This window comes from Symsagittifera roscoffensis, chromosome 9 (genome assembly GCF_963678635.1).
Source record: "Symsagittifera roscoffensis chromosome 9, txSymRosc1.1, whole genome shotgun sequence".
NCBI classification, from domain to species: Eukaryota; Metazoa; Xenacoelomorpha; order Acoela; family Convolutidae; genus Symsagittifera; species Symsagittifera roscoffensis.
In genome coordinates, this window is record NC_087070.1 from 50665029 (window position 1) to 50690880 (window position 25852).

At 33.9% G+C, this 25852-nt stretch overlaps 1 protein-coding gene across 2 annotated transcripts in view; it reads right to left on the reverse strand.

Annotated features, from left to right (window-relative positions):
• The window catches only part of LOC134854459 (coiled-coil and C2 domain-containing protein 2A-like), a 78980-nt gene that overhangs the window by 31385 nt on the left and 21743 nt on the right, over nucleotides 1-25852 (reverse strand). The window contains exons 16-23 of one of the 2 annotated variants that reach the window (XM_063870715.1): nucleotides 20514-20679; nucleotides 19790-19937; nucleotides 18698-18916; nucleotides 15931-16157; nucleotides 13148-13315; nucleotides 10843-10861; nucleotides 3380-3421; nucleotides 2688-2894 (exon numbers count right to left, since the gene is read on the reverse strand). In XM_063870715.1, coding sequence (XP_063726785.1) covers nucleotides 2688-2894; nucleotides 3380-3421; nucleotides 10843-10861; nucleotides 13148-13315; nucleotides 15931-16157; nucleotides 18698-18916; nucleotides 19790-19937; nucleotides 20514-20679 — 1196 coding nt within the window. The remainder of the gene's footprint in view (nucleotides 1-2687; nucleotides 2895-3379; nucleotides 3422-10842; nucleotides 10862-13147; nucleotides 13316-15930; nucleotides 16158-18697; nucleotides 18917-19789; nucleotides 19938-20513; nucleotides 20680-25852) is intronic. The other variant, XM_063870716.1, reaches the window with a different exon arrangement.

Consider the following 25852-nt stretch of genomic DNA (forward strand, 5'->3'; position numbering starts at 1 on the left):
AGAAAGATATCTGTAGATTTACAAGGATAACCGGTTACTGTGAAAGTAGCACAAAATTTTCAGACCAGTCTTAGAAAAATACAAAAAAAAAACTTTTTTCAAATTAGTGTCGTTTTTCCTGCGTGGTATGATAAAAGAATCTGGAAAACTAGGCATCATCGTCATTCATACTGAAATCAGCAAATTTGACAACAATTTTTGCAGAAAAATGAGTAGAAAAATTGCAAACCTACTCGCTCGCTATATTTGCTCGAAAAAAGAATTTAAACCAGTTTTTCTCGACACTGGGACAATTTTTTGAAAATTTCAAGATGTTCGAATCACGACTCAAAGGGCTTTAATATGATAAATCACTCGACCCATTCCGATGTTTGTTTTTGATACCTGATTTTGCGTGGAAAACAAAGAAAAAACTAAACAACACCCCGAAGTTCCTGCCCAATTTTCACATGGTCGGAACAACAACTTCTTGTACTGCCAAAGAATGGAAATGCCCCACGAAAAACGTCATGCTTATGATACTCATTGGAGATCATTCAACTAAGGGCCCAGCTAAACCTGGAGGTATCTGTTATAATTTCTGAATTTGTTACACTGATGCGGGATGAACTGGGTAATCTCAAAAAATCAAAATCGGAGCTTCTCTCAAACAATTCTTTTGATTGAACCCACAATCTCAGATTTGGGATGGTAGTTTTCGAGACAAAACAAAAATTTTCAAAACACAACAAATAATTTTGGAGTGCCATATTTTTTTGTGTAAAACAATGAGCAAAGCAATTATAATACGGAAGCTTCACATTACCTGTTCATCCGATTGAACCCAAAATCTGATTTTGGAGGGTAGTTTTTGATAAAAGTCAAAAAGTGTCACAAAATCGACTTTTCAGAGGGCGCAAATTTTTGATAAAACATTGGGTGTAGCCGCTCATGCAGGGAGCATCCCATGACATTTTCTCTCATATAAATCCAAAATCTTGGATTTGGGAGGGGTAATTTTTGAGAAAGTTAAAAAGTTTGAAAAAACGGTCAAAAATCAAAGCTTTGACTTTTCCGAGTGTCTTAATTTTTCGTCTAAAAAAAATTAAGCGTAGCTGCTGAAGTACAAGACCTTTCTACAACCCGTTCTTTCGATTGAAATCAAACTTTCCGATTTGGTAGAGAAGTTTTTGAAAAAAGTCTAGTTTCAAAAAACCAAAACTTGACCCCAGCTTTCCGAGGTCCATTAGTTTACGTGAAAAAATTTTAGGCGCAGCCGCTCAGGGAGCTTCTCACTGCCTATCCTTTTGATTTAAATCAAAATTTCAAATGTGGGAGTGTAGTTTTCGAGAGCAGTCAAAATATATTTAAAACGGTCAAAAAAATCGAAAAATTAACATTTCCGACGTCCATAAAATTTGTGTGGAAAAATGAAGAATCCACTTATCTAGGGGAGCTTTTCATAACCCGTGATATCCATTTAACCAAAAATCTCAAATTTGGAAGTCTATTTTTTGCGAAAAAAAAATTCCATAAATAATCCCCATATAAACTATTTTGAACGCCGTAGAAAGTGGGGTAAGATAAAAAGACACCAGGTGATTATGCAGGCACACAGGGGAGTGAGAGGACTTTCTATTGATACCACTTCTTTGAAAATCGGCTCAGTAGTTTCTAGGAAAACTATTTTTTTTAGAAAAGTTAAAAAAATTTGCAAAACGTCAAAAAAATCCCCGGTCACAATATTTTTTTATATAATACCTTGTTTTATCAAACAGGAACTTTCTACCAAACAAGAATTTGTCACGAAATCAAAAATTTTGCAAAAATAAAAGGCCTAAAAATTGAATGTTAAAATTTCCCTAATCCCTGTTTAGTTTGATTTTACCTCCAACGCTAATTTCCTCCAGAATTGGAAGAGTGCAGTGAAAATTCTGCTCAAAATGCTTAGTAATTATAGGCTTTCAGCAAAGCTGGAATAATCAAAAAGGGCGAGCCCAAACAAAAAGCTCGAGTGAAATCTTCAGTCACTTTCATGGCGTCAAGTTGCGAGAAAAGTGAAACTGACAAAAATTCACAGACCTGGAGACTATTTTTTATTATTATTACAATTTATTTCAAATTTGTTCTTTTTCGGACCATTGAAAACCGGAACTTTCTATTCGGGTGTGTTTAAGTTTTTTTTTATTTTCCACACAAAATCAGGTACCACAAACAATCATCGATGTGGGTCGAGTGATATATCATATTGAAGCTCTTTCAGTCGTGATTCGGCCGACATTGAAATTTCTGTGTCGAGAAAAACCGGTTTGAAATAATTGATTTTTCATCTAACTTCGAGCGAATAAAGCAAACAATCAGGCTTGTAATATACTTACAATAGTTGGTTTTAAACCTCAATTGTAAAAATAACAAATAGTTAATTTAACTCAAGTGAACTTAGTTATCGAAAATTCTTTTAGCGCTTTTTTGATTAGAAATTTTAAGAACGAACCAAGAAAAATCCATCTTATTTTTTAACAGTCAAAGTTTTACGCTTTGGTTACGCCTCTCTCACCCGAAAACAAAAACAACGCAATTTTAAAAAAAAATTCTGTAGTTTTTTTTTCGAAAATATGGTCGGAGCATTATGTGCTGCTTGCACAGCAACGGGCAATCCTTATTACTATTGTTATTTATTTTATTTTATTACCAGTTGAAAACCCCACCTGAACTAAATCAACATGTATCTCGTCGAACACATTGAAGTACAAAATATCGTCAATGGTCTGCAAGTTAGAGGGCGAGTAGTCATTGTTCGGAGCTGAGAAGGGAATGGAGATCTCCTCGTTCCAAGTGGGCGAGTAGGAGGCGGCTGCTGTAGTGGAGAGTCGCTGGTCGCGGAAGGAGACTTCGACGAATGGACGCAGGTACGTCTGAAAGACATATGTATGACCATGTAAATTCTTACAGATACTATAATAACATGCGTGTGTCATATAGGCTTACCAAGCCATAAAGCTTACAAGTCAATATTACAAAAAAAAAGAAGTTTAGAGTGACTTGGATAACATCAATACAAACTGAATCGGATTTCAAAACTGTATCTGAAAAATGGCTTCAGCGTGATTTTCAAATTAGATTAGAAAAATTTACTGAAGCTGATTTCCTCTATAAGATATAATGACTTCCTCTTTAAAAGAAGCTGATTTTCAGAACAACGAAGCTGATTTCTTTTACAAATTTTACCTGAAATGCGCAGCATAACCTAAAGCTATATATTCTAGCTTCATACGACCTTGAATTTTCATTGTGATCAAATTACATAGAATGAACAAAAAAAGTCTAGAATGAAGTGGATATTCAACAGCAAATAGGGAAGAATGATGTTAAGATGAATGGCAGAATCGGTAAAAAATACCTCAACCATCTTGGCTTTTTCGATCCAAGTCAAACGATTCAGCTAAAAAGGATCACAAACATTTAGTCAGTTAAATAGCTTAAACTTAGTTACAACACTTACAACAATTAAAATAACAAGCAGTCTTAGGTGTCTAAATAGTCAAGGAAAATCATATTTCTCGGACTACTATTTTACTAAATCTGAAAAATGTCACTCTCATAATGAAAAAATTTATCTAAAATATGTAGCTTATCATTTCTAGTTCAATTCCAGAACAAGTCAAAAGAGGAAGATCGTTAAGCAGATCCGCTTTTATTTCACCTTATACACAGTCAACAGAAAACTGTAAATGAAAAAGAAAACATAAACATCGCCAATAGGCAGAGAGAAAAGAGTCAATGAACGCAAGTAAACAGAAAAAAAACACTGAAGTGTTATTAAAATTTCAATTATTCAAACGTTTCGAAAAATATATGGCCTTGTAGCTCTTTGAATTTATTATTGATAATTTTATGATAACATTAAACTAATTTGAGAAAACTGGAACAAAGCCAATCAAAAAAAAGATGCCCTTTAAGCTCTTTGAATTTCTAGAACAATTTATGAGAGGCGCCTTTTAACTTCAGAAAACTGGATCAGTAGTTAAAGTTTTTATTCCGCTGGGAAATCTTATAAATAAATTCCACTTTCGAAAGTAGAAATCGTTTTTTTGCGCCATTTCCAAGTTCGTATTTGGAGAGTGCTATTTACGTCACATTCAGCAGATGAATTTCAACTGAACTCAAAAAGATGATTATACCTAAGTGCATCAATATTTTAAGACTTTTTCCTGAAAAACAAAAAAATCAGCAAGACCTATATAAGCGTCTTCACTACGTTCATTACTCTTAATTAAAAAATAATAATTCGCAAGGAAAACTGAAATCAAATTCAATTTTCGTGACTAGAAGTCGATCACCTTTTCATGAAATTACACTTTTGCTTTTTGATACTAGAGTTTGCCTTCCTTTTAACAACCGAAATGAACTGAACTTGACAAACATCAGATATCGAACCCACGCAAGTATATTTGAGCTGGAAAAAAATCACGACCTTTATAAGAGTCTCAGCTACGTTCACCTTCTCTGAAACAAAACCCACACGACCAAAAGAAGTGTCTTAACTCATTGATAATTCATAGTCATCAGACAATTGTAAAAGTGTTTATAGACTCTGGAAAAACAAAACACAACGTTTAAATTGAGTTTTCGCAAGTTTTAGAATAGCATTAATTACTCGAAAGCTCTAGGAATTGGAAAGTGTTTCTTAGATCTATCAATTTCTACAATTTTACAAAAGTTTCAAAAAATAAAAATCATTTTTAAAACTAATAACAGACAATAGACGGTGGGCGAAAAAAGACAGTATATACTTACTGTAGTTAGCTTGAAATTGTGGGAACAGCAATTGAAATTTCAATTTTGGTGCGACATTTGTTAGATATTCAATGAAAATTTTCACTCTTGAAAACAAAATAACAGCAAACATATCTAAATGACTATGAACAGAAACAACAGACACATATCTATGTTACTAAATGTCAATGAACAGAAACAAAAAATAGTAAACATTTTTTAAATTTTAAGATCATGAGAAACAAAAGTTGTAACCTTAGAGCTCTCTCACTATTAAAAATCTTTTATTAAAGAAACTTTTTGATAAAACTAGGCTAATTTGAGAAAACGGGATCAATCGGTAACATTTTTCATTACGCTGGGAAATCTACCGGCGGAGCTGAACTTCACAAACTTAGCCTACCGACAGTTAGAAAAAATCTAAGAATACAATGATACAAAACAGAGCCAACAAACAGTTGGAAAAGAGTCAAAAACACAGAAAAAATAAAGCCTTTCTCGAAAAAAAAAATTAAAAGTTAACTTACAAGGTAGCTACAAAAAACCAAAAATCAGAAGGCGAAAATTTCCTAAAAAGAGTCAATTAAGACAAACAGAAAAATTTGAAAAAAAAAGAAAATTGAAAAAAAAATAGGACCAATGCGGGAATTGAACGTTTTCCTCGCGAAAACAAATTTTCCAGCTGACTTCTTTTCGTTCGCATGGTTCCACTGACGACTATAGAAATCAAAAAGCGAGAAAGCGTCGAAATGTGGATTCAAACTGCATAAAACCACAATTTTTCAAGGAAAATTTTGAAAGACAATCACACAATAATTTTGCATAATATAGTCTGCAAACTATGCAGCAAAACTATGTGAAAAGTTATGCATTTAAAAAACATCACGTAATAAAATCAGTTCTAAAATTTCTAAACATAGCCAACAGACAGTTGGAAAAGAATCCATGAACGCAACAAAACAGAAATAAAATACCGACTCGTTTTTTGAAAATTCAACTTTCGAGTTTCAAAGAAAAAAATAGATAGCCTTAAAGACCTTTGAATTGATTATCGACACTATACTGATAAAATTATTCTAAATGACGAAAACTGGATCAATTGGTATTTTTTATTTCACTGGGAGAGCTGAAAATGAAAATCCATTTTCGAAATTAGAAGTCAATCACGCTTTTCGCGACGTTCACACTTTTGATGCTCGATAATTTCTTTTGCTCACTTTTATTTAATAAAGAAAGTAAGCTTAAAAACAAATCAAAAGTCAAAGCACGAACAATCGAATATAATGGTGATTAAATTTTGACACATTTCCTGAAACAAACGAAAAATCATCACGACATATATAATAGTTCATATATAAAAGTTTTTAATAAGTTCATTGCTTGAATGAAAAAAAAAACTTTTTAAAGTCAACAAGGTACCAATGTACAGTTGGTTAAGCGTTCATGAGCTTTAAAAATAGGCAACAGACAGCTGGAAACGAGCAAATGAACGCAAGTCAAACAGAATATAGCCATCAGACAGTTGGAAAAGGGTCAATGAAGTAAACAGAAAAATACTGGATTTCGAATTTACAAGAAAATAAATGCCCTAGAGTCTCTTTGAAATTCAAAAACAATTTATAATTAACTTTTTTTAAAATCAAATTGACTTAATTTGAAAAAACTAGATCAAAGTAATATTTTTTATTATTTTTCTCGGACTATTATTTTACTAAATCTGAAAAGTTTCACTCTCATAATGAAACAATTTATCTAAAAATATGTAGCTTATCATTTCTAGTTCAATTCCAGAGCAAGTCAAAAGAGGAAGATCATTAAGCAGATCCGCTTTTATTTCACCTTATACACAGTCAACAGAAAACTGTAACTGAAAAAGAAAACAAAAACATCGCCAATAGGCAGAGAGAAAAGAGTCAATGAACGCAAGTAAACAGAACAAAAACACTGAATAAATTTTAAAATGTCAATTTTTCAAACGTTTCGAAAAATATATGGCCTAGTAGCTCTTTGAATTTATTATTGATAATTTTATGATAACATTTAACTAATTTGAGAAAACTGGAACACAGCCAATCAAAGAAAAAAAGGATGCCCTTTAGGCTCTTTGAATTTCTAGAACAATTTACGCTAGGCGCCTTTTCACTTCAGAAAACTGGATCAGTAGTTAAAGTTTTTATTCAGCTGGAAAATCTTATAAATAATTCCACTTTCGAAAGTAGAAATCGTTTCTTTGCGCCATTTCCACGTTCGTATTTGTAGAGTGCTATTTACGTCACATTCAGCAGATGAATTTCAACTGAACTCAAAAAGAGGATTATACCTAAGTGCATCAATATTTTAAGACTTTTTCCTGAAAAACAAAAAAATCAGCAAGACCTATATAAGCGTCTTCACTACGTTCATTACTCTTAATTAAAAAATAATAATTCGCCAGGAAAACTGAAATCAAATTCAATTTTTGTGAATAGAAGTCGATCACCTTTTCATGAATTTACACTTTTGCTTTTTGATACTAGAGTTTGCCTTCCTTTTAACAACCGAAATGAACTGAACTTGACAAAAATCAGAATTCGAACCCACGCAAGTAAACTTGAGCTGGAAAAAATCGCGACCTTAATAAGAGTCTCAGCTACGTTCATCTTCTCTGAAACAAAACCCACACGTACAAGGTAGCTACAAAAAACCAAAAATCAGAAGGCGAAAATTTCCTAAAAAGAGTCAATTAAGACAAACAGAAAAATTTGAAAAAAAAAAGAAAATTGAAAAAAAATAGGACCAATGCGGGAATTGAACGTTTTCCTCGCGAAAACAAATTTTCCAGCTGACTTCTTTTCGTTCGCATGGTTCCACTGACGACTATAGAAATCAAAGAAAAGCGAGAAAGCGTCGAAATGTGGATTCAAACTGCATAAAACCACAATTTTTCAAGTAAAATTTTGAAAGACAATCACAAAGACAAATTTTGAAAGACAATAATTTTGCATAAAATAGTCTGCAAACTATGCAGCAAAACTATGTGAAAAGTTATGCATTTAAAAAACTTCACGTAATAAAATCAGTTCTAAAATTTTTAAACATAGCCAACAGACAGTTGGAAAAGAATTAATGATAGCAAGAAAACAGAAATAAAATACCGAGTTTCAAAGAAAAAAATGGATAGCGTTAAAGACCTTTGAATTGATTATCGACACTATACTGATAAAAATATTCTAAATGAAGAAAACTGGATCAATTGGAATTTTTTATTTCACTGGGAAAGCTGAAAATTAAAATCCATTTTCGAAATTAGAAGTCAATCACGCTTTTCGTGACGTTCACACTTTTGATGCTCGATAATTTCTTTCTGCTCACTTTCTTTTAACAAAAAAAGTGAGCTTAAAAACAAATCAAAAGGCAAAGCACGAACAATCGAGTATAATGGTGATTAAATTTTGAGACATTTCCTGAAACAAACGAAAAGTCATCACGACATATATAATAGTTTTTACTAATTCCATTGCTTCAATGAAAAAAAAACTTTTTAAAGTCAACAAGGTACCAATGCACAGTTGGTTAAGCGTTAATGAGCTTTAAAAATAGTCAACATACAGCTAGAAACGAGCAAATGAACGCAAGTCAAACAGAATATAGCCATCAGACAGTTGGAAAAGGGTCAATGAAGTAAACAGAAAAATACTGACCTTCGAATTTTCAAGAAAATAAATGCCCTTGAGGCTCTTTGAAATTCAAAAACAATTTATAATTAACACTTTTTAAAACCAAATTGACTTAATTTGAAAAAAAAACTAGATCAAAGTAAATTTTTTTATTTCGCAGGTAAATCTGAAAAGTAAATTCAATTTTCGAAACAAGAAGTCGATCACATTTTCGTGATTTTTACAAAACAGCTTTTCGATAACGGAGTTTCCCTTATTTTTAACAAAGAAAAAGAGCTTAACTAAAAACAAACGAAAATTCGTACCGCGAAAAAACTTACTAGTGTGATCAAAATTTTAAGCTTTTTTCTTCTTTAAAAAAATCGCGACCTATATAAGTCTAAACTACGTTCATCGACTGTAAAAAACGCAAATTACCAAAAAAAAAAACAACTTGGATATACCTATAAATTTTCAATTCTAGTGATAAGTAAAAGAGAGCCAACAGACAGTTGGAAAAGAATCAATGATTGCAAGGAAACAGAAAAAACACTGACTTATTTTTTGAAAAACTACAATTTTCACATTTTAGAGAACAAATATATGCCCTATAAACTCTTTGAATTTCAAGAACATTTAATGAATGGTGCCTTTTTGATTAAATTAGCCCAATTTGAGAAAACTAGATCAATAAGTATATTTTCAATTCCGCTGGAAAATCTGTACAATTAAATCCGTTTTCGAAATTTAAGTCAATCAGGTTCTTCGAGGCCTTAACACATTTTCTTTTGACAGAGCAGTTTGCTTTCCTTTAAAGAAGAGGCATATTTTGATGACCCTTTCTCGTCAATTAACTTAATTAGTTAATTATTAGGTAGTTTCAATTTAGTCTCCAGCTCACAGAGATTTTCATTAATAAAATTCAGATTACTTTTTTTATTTACTCACTATAGCCCGTTTATACCACCGTAAAATGCAAATGAAATTACTGACGCAGTTTTTTATTCACGCAAACCAAGCTGAAAATTTTCGCCCTTTTCTTTGCTATTATTGGAAAGTGTAATTACCCCCTGATTGAAAGGCGTATCTGAAAAACGAAAAAACTAAATTTATCTTCGGAAAACACTAGAGACCTTCCGTCACATTTTTTGAATGCGGAGCACTAAGCGTCTTCACTGGGCTCAAAAAAGTAACAGAGTTGGTTTTGTATGGACTTGATGACGAACACAAGCTAATGAAAAATAAAAATTGAGAGTGAAGAAATTTCCTGAAAACAAAATTCATGAGTACTGATTACATTCATAACTCTTAATCACCAAGACCTATATTAGAGTACTCACTACGTTCATTACTTTTGAAAATACTGACTTTCGAAATTCCAAGCAAAAATAGATTTCATAAAGCTCTCTGAATTTCTAGAACAATTTATGATTGGCGCTTTTTTGATAAAAATGAACCCGATTTGAGAAAACTGGATCAAAAGGTAAAACTTCTATTTCACCGGGAAAACTGATAAATAAAGTTCCTTTTCGCAATTAGAAGTTGATCACGTTTTTCGTAGCCTTTACACTTTTGCTGTTCGAGTTTGACTTCCTTTAAACATAGGAATTGACTTAAGCTTAAAAAGAAATCAAAAGTCAAACCCCGAAAAACTAAATTTAAGCCTCAAAAAAAATTCATCGCGACCTAAATAAGAGTTTGAACTACGTTCATCGACTCTTAAACAACTGGGTCAAAATAATACACGGTCAAAAGGTAGTTCTTTTTCATTCCACGGTACTCTAAAAATTGAATCATTTTTGAACCTAAAAGCGAACAGCAATTGTTCGAACCCTTTCATGTTCTATTTTTACTCTGAGCAGAGCCTGAAACATGAAATGTATGAGTATCTAAAGTTAAACCGTTAAAACAAAAAATGGAGCTTGAACAAGATCTAAGTCTCGTAGAAAACATACAAATATACGACGTACAAGAGAACAACTCACTTCATTCGTTAATAACTAAAAACAGAAAAACCATTTTCTAAAATTGTTTCTCACTTGAGCAGTTCAAGAGTTCACGTCGTGGTGCTTGAAATTAAATTTACCCTGCTTCTTTAATTATGCTGACTTGGTGAATTTTTCATTTTATGAATTTTTGAGATGAAACTTATTAAATCCCATCAAATATTTGTTGACTCACTTTGATTTTGCATTCCTTGGAGTTTTCAAACCTCACAAAGCAAAAACAAAAATTAAAGAAAGCATCAGCTAGCAATGGACAATAAAGCAATCTTTAAGCATAGAAAAACAATGTACCTGGTTGACTCTGCCAAAACCGTTTCCGTTCTGCAAATCAAATTTAAAATCCTCGTTTGTCAATTTAGTGTGTTAATAAGTAATGACAGTACATGCAGTACAAAATCCTCAGTCAGCCACGGGTTATAATGAACATTTCATTGTAAACTACTCACATAGCCCTCTTCGTGATTCCTGAAACAAAACACGCGTATGCCAAAATTTATTTTTATTTTTTCAGAAACACTTCTTGCTGACATGAAGAAAACATAACATCACCTTAAAATTACCCGTCCTACCTTCTGCTCCATGGTCACTTGGGAAAAGTTCTTGGCTGATTTTTTATCAAGTGTACTGAGAGAACGTTTTTGCAAGGGACATCAGTAAAACATCTCCATTTGATTGATTTCTCAACCTCAGAACTAGTAGCATGGTGGTTTTGAGAAAATTGAGCAAAATCTACAAAATGGGCCAAAACGTCACTTATTGTATGTTTAACCGGTCCATAGCGGATTTGTAAAATTTCAAAAAGAAAAACAAACAAACTTCAAAATTTGGACATTTTCTAAGGCCACAAGCATTTTCCTTCATAAGTAAGGACACAACTGCTTGTGCAGAGAAAATGCGCAGATTCTGTTCTTATAATAGAATCGTTAATCTCAGATTTGGCAGCGTGGCTTTCGAGAAGTTTCCAAACAAGCAGAACTTCAAAAATATTACATTTTATAAGGTAAAAAATTTTTCTCGCAGCTATATAAAAAAAAATAAGAAAACCTCTTCTTTCGATTAAACTCTTGATAAATGATTTGGCAGGGTTTTTTGAGAAAACGTTTGGAAACAACGTGGAAAACGTCAAAAAAATGAACAATTTCCTCGGACACAAACTGAAAAACAGGTCAAAATTATCGATGTCTTAACTGCATAGTTGATTGCTTACCACAATTGATAGAATCTTTAATGCAGGTGAGATCCCTACAACTTGTTCTTCGATTGCACCCTTAATCTCAGATTTGGCAGTAGTTTTCAAAAAAAAAACGAAAAAAAAATCCGACAAACGGTCAAAACTTCAAATGTGGACTTTTTCTAAACCATTTTTCTAACACAGAGGCGAAGCAGCGCTTCGCAAACCAAAATCCAGCTCTATCAATTGAAATAAGAAAAAAGATAAATAAGCCTGGAATTAGCAAGAACTCGGCTACGTGTAGGATTCGAATCTGCGACCTACTGCAATCAAGAGATTTTGAATCCCTCGCACTATCCACTCAGCCACGCAAGTTTTACCAAGCGACAAACACTAGCCACGAATTAAGCAGCTAAACATGCAAATAAATTGCCAATGCCATTCAGCAAAAGTGACACCAAACTCAAAAAGACTCAATTTTGCAAGAAATAAATTGGAATACAACCTGAAGGCATCCACACTAACTTTGCATGTCACAAATCGCACAGCATAAAGCCACATTATGTTTAAATTACGCATATCAAAAAATTGGGAGACGTATTGAATTAGAAATTTTCTGAAATCGAGTTTTTCATTATTAATGTTTTTGAAACAAATAATTTTTTTGCGGTTCATTTGATAAATTAAAATCCATCAACTGCGTTAACTTACTACTATTCAAATGATTGGAAAAAAAGAAGGTTCGTACTAATACACTCGCTTCGCCAGTGTAAAATTGCTGAATTTTATCTGTATAAGTGCGTAGCTGCTTACACAGACGAAATTGCTGGTAACGCTGCTTTCGATTAACATTTAATCCCAGATTAGACAGGGTAGGATCAGAGAATAGTCAAAAGTTTGCAAAAAATGGTCTAACTTCAAAAATTGACAAACTATGTTCTAGAATTTTTGTCCACAAAAATACGGAGGTAGCGGTTTTCATATATGTGAGAGCAGTCCTAACACTAATTCGACGGATTGATTTATTGATCTCAGATTTTCGGCAGGGTAGTTTTCGAGAAGAAAAAAAAATCGAAGAAACGATCAGTTCAAAATTTGGGCATTTGTTAAGACCATAATTATTTTATACCAAAACAAGGGCATAGCTTAATAAATTTTTTCAATTCAAGTCTTAATCGCAGATTTGATGAGGTAATTTTTGCGAAAAAGAAAAAAAATGGGTCGAAAAAATCTATACTGAAAGATTCTAAAAGGCTAGCGGAATATACAGCCAGTCTTTCAATAACTTTCGTAAAATTAATGGTTCCACCAAAAGTATCACCAATATTTGCGACTTAGGTTGAAGAAAACAGAGGACTTTGTATTAAGACAACAAAAATACTGCAATAATTAAACATATTTTTAGTATTTTCAATCAAAAAGCTATTCAGATTTCGAGCATATTGCTAGCCTGAGAGATACAATCAACAGATGCAGACCAATAATGTCACATTTTCCCAAACTCTAATTCTAGGGGAGGGTAAGTTAACTTACACGAAATGAACAAATAAACTCGAATTTGAAAACACCAGTAAACTTACGCCTTGGTGTCTTTCCTGACTGGCAGGTGAGTGGCTGAAGTGACATTCACAAGGATCCTCACATCCGCTCCACTAAGATTGGGCGCAGTCACTGCCTTCCTCTCTTTCCTCGGGGGACGCAGAGGTCGTCTCGGTTCAAAGAACTTCTTCACAGCTTCGCCCAATAACCTATACAAAGGTAAGTTTTTCATTGACCAATTTTGAGGCTATCGCTATCTCGAAAAAAAATTAGAATTTAGCGCTAAATTAAATCTGATTGGTTCAAATTAACAAAATCTCCATTAGAAGCTTATGAGAAAAATATTTATCTAATTTCGTGCTAAACAACAAGCCAACCGCACTTAATAAACATAGCCAACAGACAGTTGGAAAAGAGTCTATGAACGCAAGGAAACAGACAAAAAAGCTGACTTATTTTGGAAAAACTTCAACTTTCGAAATTCAAAGTAAAAAATATTACTCGAGGGGGAGGCGGATTTTCAAAAAAAATTTCAAAAACTTTGTCAACCGTTGTTTAGCTCGACAAAAAAAGATTTTTCGAGCTCTCCCAAAGAACTAAAAAGACCCTGTTTTGACAAAATGTTCTGGGCCGCAGGAAAATTTAAAAAAAAAACAATCCGTCAGCCAAAAATGGATATCTCAAAATAGTACAACGGGGGGAAGCTTTGCGTCGGCAGGGGGTCGAATCCCTGAGGGAGGGTGGCTTTCGCACCCCTCCCCACCTTAAATCCGCCCCTGATTGGATTAATAGGCAAAACTTTTATTCCACTGGGAAATCTGAAAACTTAAATCCAAATTCGAAACTAGAGTCGATCACGTTTTTCGTGACGTTTCACTTTTGCTGTTCGATACTGGAGTTTGCCTTCCTTTTACCAAAGAAACTATGCTGAATTTAAAAAAGAAATCAGAAGTCAAACCGCAAAAAGTAACTTTAACCTGATCAAATTTTGAGGTTTTTCCTGAAAAAAATCATCATGACCTATACAAGACTCTTCACTGCGTCCATCGACTCTTAAAAACTTTTCCGTTTTGTGAATTCAAGATGAGGACAGTCAGTAGGACCGGGGGCTAATAAAAAAAGGATAGTAAAGCATATAATCTCTCTGGACTCGTTAGCTGCTCTCTGGTGAAATAATTGTATTTTTTCTTCTTTAATTTATTTGACGGTTAACTTAAAACAACGCAAATTTAGCTAGTGTGAACATATTAAACATTCGTAGCTGATTTTTTTTGGATTATTTTATATTATATATTCCTGACACACCCGTAGACACACCCTGAAGTTACCATACTGAACATTTAGTGCTTCAAAATCCAAGTTCGGAGAGGAACCTTCACATTAATACAAACCTCCGTTTTTTGTTGGTGCTTAAAAGATTCAAACTATTAACCAATACAGAACTCAAACAACTTCACAAACATTTGAGAGCATTCGGTTCACCCATTTGAAAAGTTTGATAGGATTGCTCGACGAATAAAACCTTCCAGGGTCGAGAAGGATTCCTCAAGACCTTTCATTTACCGCCCAAATGGTTACTTTTGAAACTATTTTTCAATCATTTTCAGTCGACCAACTCGTAAATTTTTCTGGGCGCCAAAATACACCTTATATTTGTGGCCAGCTATTTCAAAAACTTGCCTTGGCAGGGCTCTGTTAATCTAATTTGTGGATTAAAAGCAAATTAATTTACAAAAAGCTCCTCAACTGATCTTATTCGAAAGTCTATCAACTTTGTGCATATCAGTAGCAGATTCAGGGAAGGTGGGGGCTGACACCATCTTCAGAAATTCGACTCCTCGCCACCCAAAAGATCCCCCTTGGGTTATAGTTTAGGACATCAATTTTTGGCCGACAGATCCTAAAATTCATCTAAAGGCGCCAATATATACTAATTTTGAGGGAGGAGCGCGCAAAAAAAAACGTTATTTTTGAGGTCGGAACCATCCAAAAAAAAGCCTCAAAACGTCTGTTTGTGGTCTGTTTTATTTTCAAACTGGCCAGCAGCGGAAAAATTGTGTCTACATAGGGTCTTTATCAGGGGCGGATCTAGGATTTTCTCGAGTGGGGGGGGGGGCGGATTTTTAGTGATTTGAGAGAGCTCAGAAAATCATTCCGCCCCTGGTGTATCTAAAGGCTTTTGACCAATTTAAATTTTTTGTGAATGAAATATGAAATTTGTTTAAAAGCGGTTTATCTGTATGATGATTTTCGTGGGATGATCAAAAACATTCTCGCACTACATGCTTCAACCTTACCCATCGCTTCTAAAATGAACCATAATTTGAGTTAGGACTATTGTAAACCTTGAAGTCATTATTTGAATCTTATAAAACACGCGAAATCTATTGCACCGAAGAAGATCACAAAAGATTTCGAGTCTTTCTGTCTTGTAAGTTCAATCGAACTACATTTTAAAAAAAATCGAACTGTATTTAAACGAAGAAACAGATTTTCTAGGAGAAACCAGTTTTTAATCCATTTTATTAACAGTGGCTACGGTGTGACATAAAACCAAAACTGATTTCATCGTTTAACAAACTAGTTAAATCATAGCAAGTGTACCTGTGTGGACTATTCGAGCGTATATGAATTGGCGTATGGATATTGGACTATTTTACAGTTTCCCAACCCCTTAATAATTTTGTAGAAATTCGCAAAGTTCTGTTTATTTGTAGAAATTTGCATGTAGAAATAAAAACGCCAAAATTCTGTTCACTCATTTATGCTGGCTTGTTTTATTCAGAAGGCTTAAAACTGGAAAAGAGCCAGATATTGTACTTACTCCGTGTTTGGTATGGTTGGTTCGTCTACTATGTCTGAAATAGCGAACTGGTGTCTGGCTTGGATGAACCTGACCAGCACATTCTCATAAACTCTCTTTCTGATCTTGTTCACAAGCACTCTATGCTCGTCCATATCTTCCTCCACACCTATTCCCTTTGATGTCCCCGCCATTCTCGACTTCCCACTTCGGTCGTCCACTTCTTCAGACATTTTATTCTCGTACTCCTGCAATATGCAAAAATAACACATTACATGCACTATAATTAACAAGAACAGCCAGTTGCTGGGCAAATAGCAGAGAATGTTCCGACCGATGTGGGAGGACCGAAAACTAGCTTAGAATGAACTTCCAAAGGCTTAATTAACGTTTTATAATAAATTGTTAGCAATCTTCACATGCAATGAATAGTTTTGACGAACTTCAAGAGTGAAAACTGAGAAACAACACTATACATAAGGGCTTCACTACTGATGGAATTCAATGCGATAAAGCACACTCCCTCCGCGCAATCCGAACTTAATTTGTAGCACCTGATTTAGAGTGGAATGTTAAGTTAGCACAGAATCTAATCGGAGCTGTGCACCTTTTTCTATACAACATATTCCGGTTCAAAATGTAAAAAAAACATAGCCAACTGACAGTTGGAAAAGAGCAATGAACGCAATGAAACTGAAACAAAAACGGACTTTTTTTTAAATTCTTCAACTTTTGAATTTCGAAGAAAAAAAATAGATGACCTTGAAGCTCTTCGAAGTTGTAGAACAATTTATGATGGACGTTTTTTTGTTAAAACTAACCCAATATGAGAAAACTGGATCAATAGGTAGAACTTATATTTCATTGGGATATCTGATTATTTATTTCCATTTTCGAAATCAGAAGTCGATCACGTTTATCGTGACCTTTACATTTTTGCTGTTCGATAGTGGATTTTGCCTTCCTTTAAACAATGGAAATGCACTGAACTTAAAAAGAAATCACAAGTCAAACCGCGAAAAATCAAAATTCAGCGTGAACAAATTTTAAGACGTTTTCCTGAAAAAAAAAAAAAAAAGAAAATCAACAAAACCTAAATAAGAGTCCTCACTACGTTAATTACTCTCAAAAATTCAAATATAAAAGACATGCTACATATTTTAATAATTTTAAAACAATTAACATTTAGAGCAGGCAAATATCTATCCAATTTCTAGCACACAAAAAAATTAAGCTCATTTCAAAACTTCATTCAAGAGAAGGAATCAGTTTGATTCTCGGCATTTTTTTCAGCTAACTTTAAATATCAAAAACAAACCTCGTAATGATCTCAAAATTGGTATCCTATTAAAACTTGTAGAAACGAGATACTGAATTTTCAAGAAAAAAATAAAAAATATTTTCGGTTTTCAGACTAATTTGGACAAATTTGGCTTCAACCCAACCCAATTCACAATTCCGCTAACCTCAAGGTTTTGTAGTTATCATTTTTTCTAAGTCTCAACTTTTTCGTCTACCTAATTCATTCTAATTTGAATAAAACAAAATACCTTGAACAAAGTTAAAAAATGAAAAATTTTAAAGTGAAAAACAAAAAATGAAATTTTCTCTCTTCTCTTCATTTTTTTTCTTGAATAATTGCACTCGAAACAAATTGCGCATCTTGCAGAGCAGCCGGACATCCTCGTTACTCTTTGTTATCAGAAAAAAATTTAATTCAGTTAATTAAAGATAAGAGTAAAATTTTAAAAATCCCGAAATAACGATCAGGATTTGTTGGAACTCAAAAACCTGCAACTATTGGAAGATTTCAAAATGACTCTGAAGACAAAAAAACTTCTAAAATCATCAGTTTAAAAAGTCAGTAGTGTAGCATTTGCGTCAGATTCTTAATTTTTTTGAGCAGAAAAAGACTTTTAGAGTGCCTAAAGTAGATATTCTAGTCAGATTCGATCCAAACTTTTTGGCGGCGATAACATGCGCTACAAGCTAAAACAGGTCTACAAAATTGAGATGTCGAAGTTATAATGACTTAAATAACAATGAAGTTCTGGCGGAATTGAGTTCGGTTGCAGCCAATTCCTCGACAACATCGATGTTATTTTATATATTATTACTTCTAATTCTTCAAGTTGTGGAAAACAAAAGGCAAAAAAAACTAAAACACCCGAATACAAAGTTTCTCCCCATTTTCAATGGTCGGAACAAAAACACGGCAACAAACCTCCTGGAAAAATTACCTATTACTATGAAATTCGAACCACCGACTTCGTAGGACTATATCTACATATAAATAATCATTCAGCAGTTTTGATATTGTGCAAGACAAGACAAGACCGAAATAAGAGTCTTCACTTGGCTCATTGACAACAAACTTAAAAACATGACAAAAAACCTCTTGGAAAAATAACCGAATACTAAGAAATTCGAACTACCGACTTCGTAGGACTATATCCCCATATAAATAATCATTATGCAATATTAATATTCGAAGCGCCTAAAAACTTGTTTCAAAATCTTTTCTGGATCTACTTAACAACAACCTCCCCCCCCCCCCCCCCTATGGTACCTACTTAAGAATCCTCCACCCCTATTATTAAATGCAGTAAATTAGCACTGAGCTTTCTATTGAGAAATCTAATTTGCTGCATTCTGATTGGTCGAAAAATGGACCATTTTGATCTACTTAACAATCCCCCCCCCCCCTTTCTTGAAAGGGTGGAAATTGTTAAGTAGATCCTCTTTTCTAAGAAAAATCTTCCTTTGCGACTATCGCACGTTTCCTTACATCAAAAACGTTGGCGCTGATTTCTTTTTCGAACGCCGGTACCATCCTGTAGTGTCTGAACTCGGGGACCTCCTGTGATCTGTATTCGAGTAGTCGGAATCGCCTGTTAGAGTGCAGCTCCTCGTCCGAGCAGAAGTCGAACTCCTCTTGCAGCTGTTCCAGCCGGAAGTACTCGGCCGGGCCTCTCTCGCTCTCACCCACAGCTCCATCTGTATACATCTAAAACACGCATCATATGGTCAAAGTAAATCTGGCTAAATTTTCTAACATTTCGAGAGCATATTTTGAACTTGACAGACGCAATGCAATAACTTGTTGTTGTCATACAGCGTACTCTTTTGTTAGGACAATATCCCTCAATAAATGATCTCAATTATGAAAAATTTGCTCCAATAACCACTAAATTCAAACTGTCGCTTCCGATATGACCTGCTTAAGAATAAAAACGATTCAATTTTAATTGATTTGCTTAAGTAATCTTTCAATTTCGGCTCCTTTAATTATTCTGACTTTCGAAGAAAACGGAATATTTATAATCGGTGTGGTTTTTTTTGTTCATTCAATTTTCGCCGATCGAAATAAAAGTTGAACGAAATTTTTTTATACCCCATTGAAGATATCGACTTCCTGAGTTCAAATGTATAAAGATATTTCACCTCATTTTTTGTTAAGTTCTGGAGGTTTGATTGGCCATATTCTGGACTAAATTATGCGCGCTTTGAAGAGTTTATCCATAATGCTGAGAGCGTAACGCAAATTATTTATGCGTGGCGAATTATCCCGTCCAACAAAATCATTCCAAATTGAATTGAGGCTAGCTAATTGGTCGTAGTAATTTCGTACGACTCAAAATTTTCCAATTTGATTTTGTGCAAAGTGTATAGGTTTTCAAAATTTTCTTTTCCCAAAAACTATTCGATATGAATTAAGGGACAGTCGAACTACTTAGGGCTTTGCCCTGATTTACGAGCAGTTTAGTTTGCATTAATTTACAAATTTACACTTGTTCACATTGAATAAAACCAAATTGACTACAAGAGAAATAATCTGTTGTAGTGTCTAACAAGACCGACTACTCACTCACTAACTCACCTTAACGTGGTAAAGAATGGTGGAGTACTGGGGGTCGTTAGGGTCCAGTCTGTTCTGTCTCACCCACTCGACCAGAGCAGGCATGTCCAGATGTCCAGTGGAGCCAATGGCCGAAATAGGGTCAGCTGGCATCTGCATCATCCCTCCACTGGTGACACAAAAACAAACATCATGTTATTAAGACTAATTATCAACCAGGCGTAGGAAAAAAATCAAGAGGTATCAACATAACAATTCCCCCCCCCCCCTTTTTAAGAAAGGGAGGCAATTGTTATGTAGATTAAAATAACACATTTTCGACCAATCAGATTGCAGTAAATCGAATTTTAAATAAAAAGCTCTAGTGCTATTTACTCCTTATATTAAAAGGGGTGGCAATTCTTAAGTAGATACCAAAGGGAGGGCGATTGTTAAGCAGATTCATCAAGAGCTAATCATCTGTATACGGAGACCTGCTGCTGCTCATATATTTGGGACGAACATGTAACTTATTGGCTTATCTTCATGGCCATACACTTAAGCAACGCACATAGATCATGGTGAGTATAGACTCAACTGCTTTTCGACGGAGTAAAATATTTCCACCCCCATGGAAAACTAATTCAACGGTAGAACATATATGAATTTTCTACGTAGTCACGAACATCCCCTATCACTTTAGCAAAATAAAGAGACCCACACAATACTGTATAGCATGGGAAACCCTACAGGTAACAGTTCTAACTCTTGTGCAATTGTTGTTGCGTGTAGTCTCTTTGCCGTGCTCTGTGATGTTGTTGGTGGTACCAGAGGAGTCCCATCTGCCCCCAGAGCCCATGCAAGACTACAAATGATCACTCCCTTCGTCTTCAACATCACTGTCTCTTCATCCGCCAACAACACTTCTTTGCCTAACACGACAAAAATTTCAAGCTCAACAAAACTCAGTACTTCAATGTATATGCCCTTAGTAGGCAAGCGAAACAACCACAACAAACAATGATTACGTTATCTTCAACTTTTGCATTATTTTTTTTTCAATTGATAGGTTTTTCAATTTTAACTGCTTCCAACATGTAATAGATTCAGTAAGCTGTGAAACAATACGATAAGAAAGCATAACTTGATTACAAACCAAAAAATTTCTTCCTAAATTCGCCGAACTGCAGTTCAAACCTGTCTGACTCTTTTCAAAGGCTGGAGGAAATAACAAGAGCAACAAACTCTGCCACATAAACGAAAAAATCATCTTAGCTTGTTGCTGCTTTATGGCACACAAGCATTTCCGAAAACAGTAACCATATCGAATCAAACATAAAGATGGAAAGCTAGAGAAAAAATAGCTTAATACAGTTGGAAAAGCTTTAATCGACTACAACGCAGAAAACATGAATATTTTTTTCTTACAAGCTTTGAGCTTCAAAGAAAACAGATAGAGCCAACCGACATTTGGAAAAGAATCAATAAACGTAATTGAACAAAAAATGTTTTTTGAAAAAATCTCAACTTTCAAATTTCAACACAGACGAAGCTGAGCTTCGCACCACTTGCCATAAAAAACAAAAAAGCCCTTAAGTGAAACAAAATTCGAAATTGTCAAAAAAAATTAGATATATCAAAAAGAGAAAAGCTAGTTTTGAAACAAAAACGTACCAAGATAATAGAATGTAAAATAAGCATCTAAACAATACCAAGCGGTAAAAACGACGAAAACACCTCAGCAGAAACACTTTAGGCCGAAAAAAAACTCAACAAAGCTTATGAAAATGTATTAGATCCCCCTCACCTTGAAAACACGTATACACAAAAATTTATTCGCTAGTCAAGTCAAACAATATGAAGCAACTGCGCCGATATAAAATAGACCGAAACCTATTAAGCCGAAAAACTAGGAAAAAACAACATAAAAACCGAAGAAAAATTCAAAAAAAAATTGAGATTTCAGACTAAACAAAGTTATTTAGTCCCCCCAGACCCTCAAAAGACACAGACACGCACATTTTTTTCGCTTGTCGAACGAAGCAATATAAGGCGACTAAATCAATATTATATGGGCCAAAACTTATTAAGCGGAAAAAAACTTTACAATTCGAGTTAATAAAATTACAACCAACATAAAAAAAAATTCGAGTGGACAGATATTTAAAAAACCAACACGCACAAAATATCTAGAGCGCAAAAAAAGTTGCTACTAGAGGTTTCCATAGATGAGTCCAGATGAAGATAGTTCAGAGTCAAGTTGGTAAAATTACAACCAACATAAAAAAAATCGAACTGGGCAGATATTTAAAAAGCCAACACGCACAACAAATATCTAGAAGGCAAAAATGTTGCTACTAGAGGCTTCCAGTAAATGAGCCCAGGTGAAAAGACTCCAGGATCAAGTTGATAAAATTACAATCAACATAAAAAAAATCGAAGTGGACAGATATTTAAAAAGCCAACACGCACAACAAATATCTAGAGCGCAAAAAAGTTGCTACTAGAGGCTTCTATAGATGAGTCCAGATGAAAAGAGTTCAGAGTCAACTTGGTAAAATTACAACAAACATTAAAAAAATTGGAACTTGACAGATATTTAAAAAGCCAACACGCACAACAAATATCTAGAAGGCAAAAATGTTGCTACTAGAGGCTTCCAGTAAATGAGCCCGGGTGAAAAGACTCCAGGGTCAAGTTTATAAAATTACAATCAACATAAAAAATCGAAGTGGACAGATATTTAAAAAGCCAACACGCACAACAAATATCTAGAGTGCAAAAAAGTTGCTACTAGAGGCTTCTATAGATGCGTCCAGATGAAAAGAGTTCAGAGTCAACTTGGTAAAATTACAACAAACATTAAAAAAAATTGGAACTAGACAGATATTTAAAAAGCCAACACTCACAACAAATATCTAGAAGGCAAAAATGTTGCTACTAGAGGCTTCCAGTAAATGAGTCCAGGTGAAAAGACTCCAGGGTCAAGTTGGTAAAATTACAATCAACATTAAAAAAATCGAATTGGACAGATATTTAAAAAACCAACACGTACAACAAATATCTAGAGCGCAAAAAAGTTGCTACTAGAGGCTTCCATAGATGAGTCCAGATGAAAAGATTTCAGAGTCAACTTGGTTAAATTACAACCAACATAAAAAAATTCGAACTGGACAGATATTTAAAAAGCCAACACGCACAACAAATATGTAGAAGGCAAAAATGTTGCTACTAGAGGCTTCTAGTAAATGAATCCAGGTGAAAAGACTCCAGGGTCAAGTTGGTAAAATTACAACCAACAGAAAAAATCGAAGTGGACAGATACTTAAAAAGCTAACACATACAACAAATATCTAGAGCGCAAAAATGTTGCTATTAGAAGCTTCCAGTAAATGAATGCAGATGAAAAGAGTCCAGTTAACTAAGTTATCTACGGGAAAAAGTCTAGTACCCGATTGCAATACCCTTGCTTATCGCAATGATAAAAAACAAAAGATGGGTTTTTAAGCTCTTTGAATTCCTAGAACAACTTATGATTGAAACTTTTTTGATAAAATTTAACCAATTTGAGAAATTGGAACAATAGCTAAAATCTTCAATCTGGAAAATCTGAAAATTAAAGTCCTATTTTTTGTGACCTTTGAACTTGAATTGCTCAATAGTGGAGTTTACCTTCCTTTAAAAAAAAAATAAATGAACTGAAGTTGAAAAGAAATCATAAGTCAAACCGCGAAAAAGTAATTTAAAGCATGAAAATTTTCAGATCTTTTCCTGAAAAAAAAAGAAACAGAAAATCATCAAGACCTAAAAAAAAGTCTTCACTATGTTCATTGACTCTCATTATCGCACGTTATCGAATGTTCTTTTAATACTGTTTAAAACGACATAGCCCTCCTTAAAACTTCTCAATTCCAAAAACCTTTAATAAATGATAAACTTTAATGATGATAAACTTTTAATTTTTAAATGACCTGGACCCAACTTTTTCATTCTAATGAACTCTAACTAAATCAACCGTCTGTTGCACCGTTTTCTCAGCTGTTTTTAATCTGAACAGGAAGTGTATGTGAGTACAAAAAATTGAGCGGAAACAAGACTTAACACCACTGCAAAACATACGACCTACATTAATCGAATATTAACAAACCAAATCAGGAATATTTTTTTTAAAGCAGAGAAATCTTTTTAAAAAACCCTTTTTGAAGCGAGAAATTAAAGGCTGATTTCGCGCCATCTTCAGTTTTTTAATAAGCTTTCTTCCATTTCCCAAACTAACTTAAAAGTGAACTGAAAAACAAAACAAAGGTCATATTACCAAAAATTGAAATCAGCGAGAACAAATTCTAAGACTCCAGGTAAAAACAAAAAAGGAGACAAGCATACTGAGTGAAATCCACTTCATTCACTTGAGAACTACTAAATAGTTATTTTCCGACCATTGAAAATGAAGACGAACTTTGTGATCGGGTGTGTTTTTTCACACTAACTCAGGTACAAAAACTAATGATCGGAATGGGTCGAGTGATATATCATTTTAAAGCCCTTTCAGTTTTGATTCGGACATTAAAAAGTTTGCAAAAAAAAATGTCCGTCTCGAAAAAAAAACGGTTTGAAATTTTTGAGATTTAGTCTAATTTCGAGCAAATAAATCAAACGAGCAGGCTCACAATAGTTGGTTTCCTAATCTAAGCCGAGAAAACGTAAGTTTACTTGAGTGAAAATTGTTTTTGGAAGTTTTTAGCTCTTGGGAATCAAAAATTCAAAAAATTTCTGCAACAAAAATTGAATTTTTTTTTTAAATTTGTCATTTTTCTGCAAAAACAAATGTCGAATTTGCTCCTTTTTTACAATTACTGTCGAATATGCCTATATTTTAGTTTTAGTTAAGCCCTTTTCATTTAATCACGCTGAAAAAAAAAACACTTGAAGACCGTTTTTTTGTATTTTTTAAGATTTTGGTCGGAACCTGGTGCTGCTTGCACAGTAACCGGCTTTACAAAAATTGAATTACAAGCTAGCAGACAAGAAATGGAAGGAGAGCCACTTAATTGAAAGAAAAGGGAAACTCTTTAAAAAAAACACAACAAAAACTTCAAAAATGATCTGGAATGATGTTCTAGTTGCGGAAAACACCCCCAGAAACACATTCGACCGCGTTTAATCAAAATTCAAAAACAATTATCGAGCAAAAAAAATAGTTGTCATGAAAAACTTTGAAGTATAAATTCTAACGTCTTGTGCGATCCGATCCAGAGTAAAGCATAATAATTCTGGTTTCCTCGAACGACCCAAAATTAGGTTAGTAAGCCGATAAAACAAAAGCCGCAACCATTTAGGCCGAAAAAACATTTAAGCGAAAAATAAAATAAAAAGGAAACATACGAATTAAAGAGGAAACATACGACGATAATTAGAATTACAAACTGCAGTAATAAATGAAAACAAAAAAAGCAACTACAATGAAAGCTGCATATAAAAAAACTCAACTAAGCCGACAAAAAAGCAGAGAAATATTAAACCGACTATTTTTTAGAAACAAAATATTTCACATTTGAAAAAAAAACAGGTCCTGGTCAGATTCGCGCCCATGAGCTTCGCCGTCCCAGGGAACGCAGGAAGTCAAGTGTTCGGGGACGCTTAGAAATTTGAATTCATTATGAGCCAAGATACCACATGATTCTATTAAACAAATTGTTAACTCGGAAAAAAAGTCTTTATTGCGTATTGATGATAAAAAAGGGTTTGTTTATTTTTCAACTCCCCATACTACAGAAATGACATACCATTGAAAAAATTCACTTCGCGAATACTAGCTCCAAAAAAGCAAACGAAAGAGAAGGCAATACAGAAAGCAAAGTCAAAAACAAGCTTTTAAAAACAACAAAATAACACCAGTACCGACATCAGACTGCAACCTGGAGATGACAAGTCTACCGTCCTTCAATCTAGCAATGTGCACTATAAATAGGTCAACACAAGCCACCAGTAAAGTTTATCGAATACATGATATTAAATTGCCAATTCATTGCAGTAAAACTAACCCAATTTGACAAAACAAAAAATGATCGAGAAAGCTCAGAAACAACTGATTTTTTTTTAAAAAAA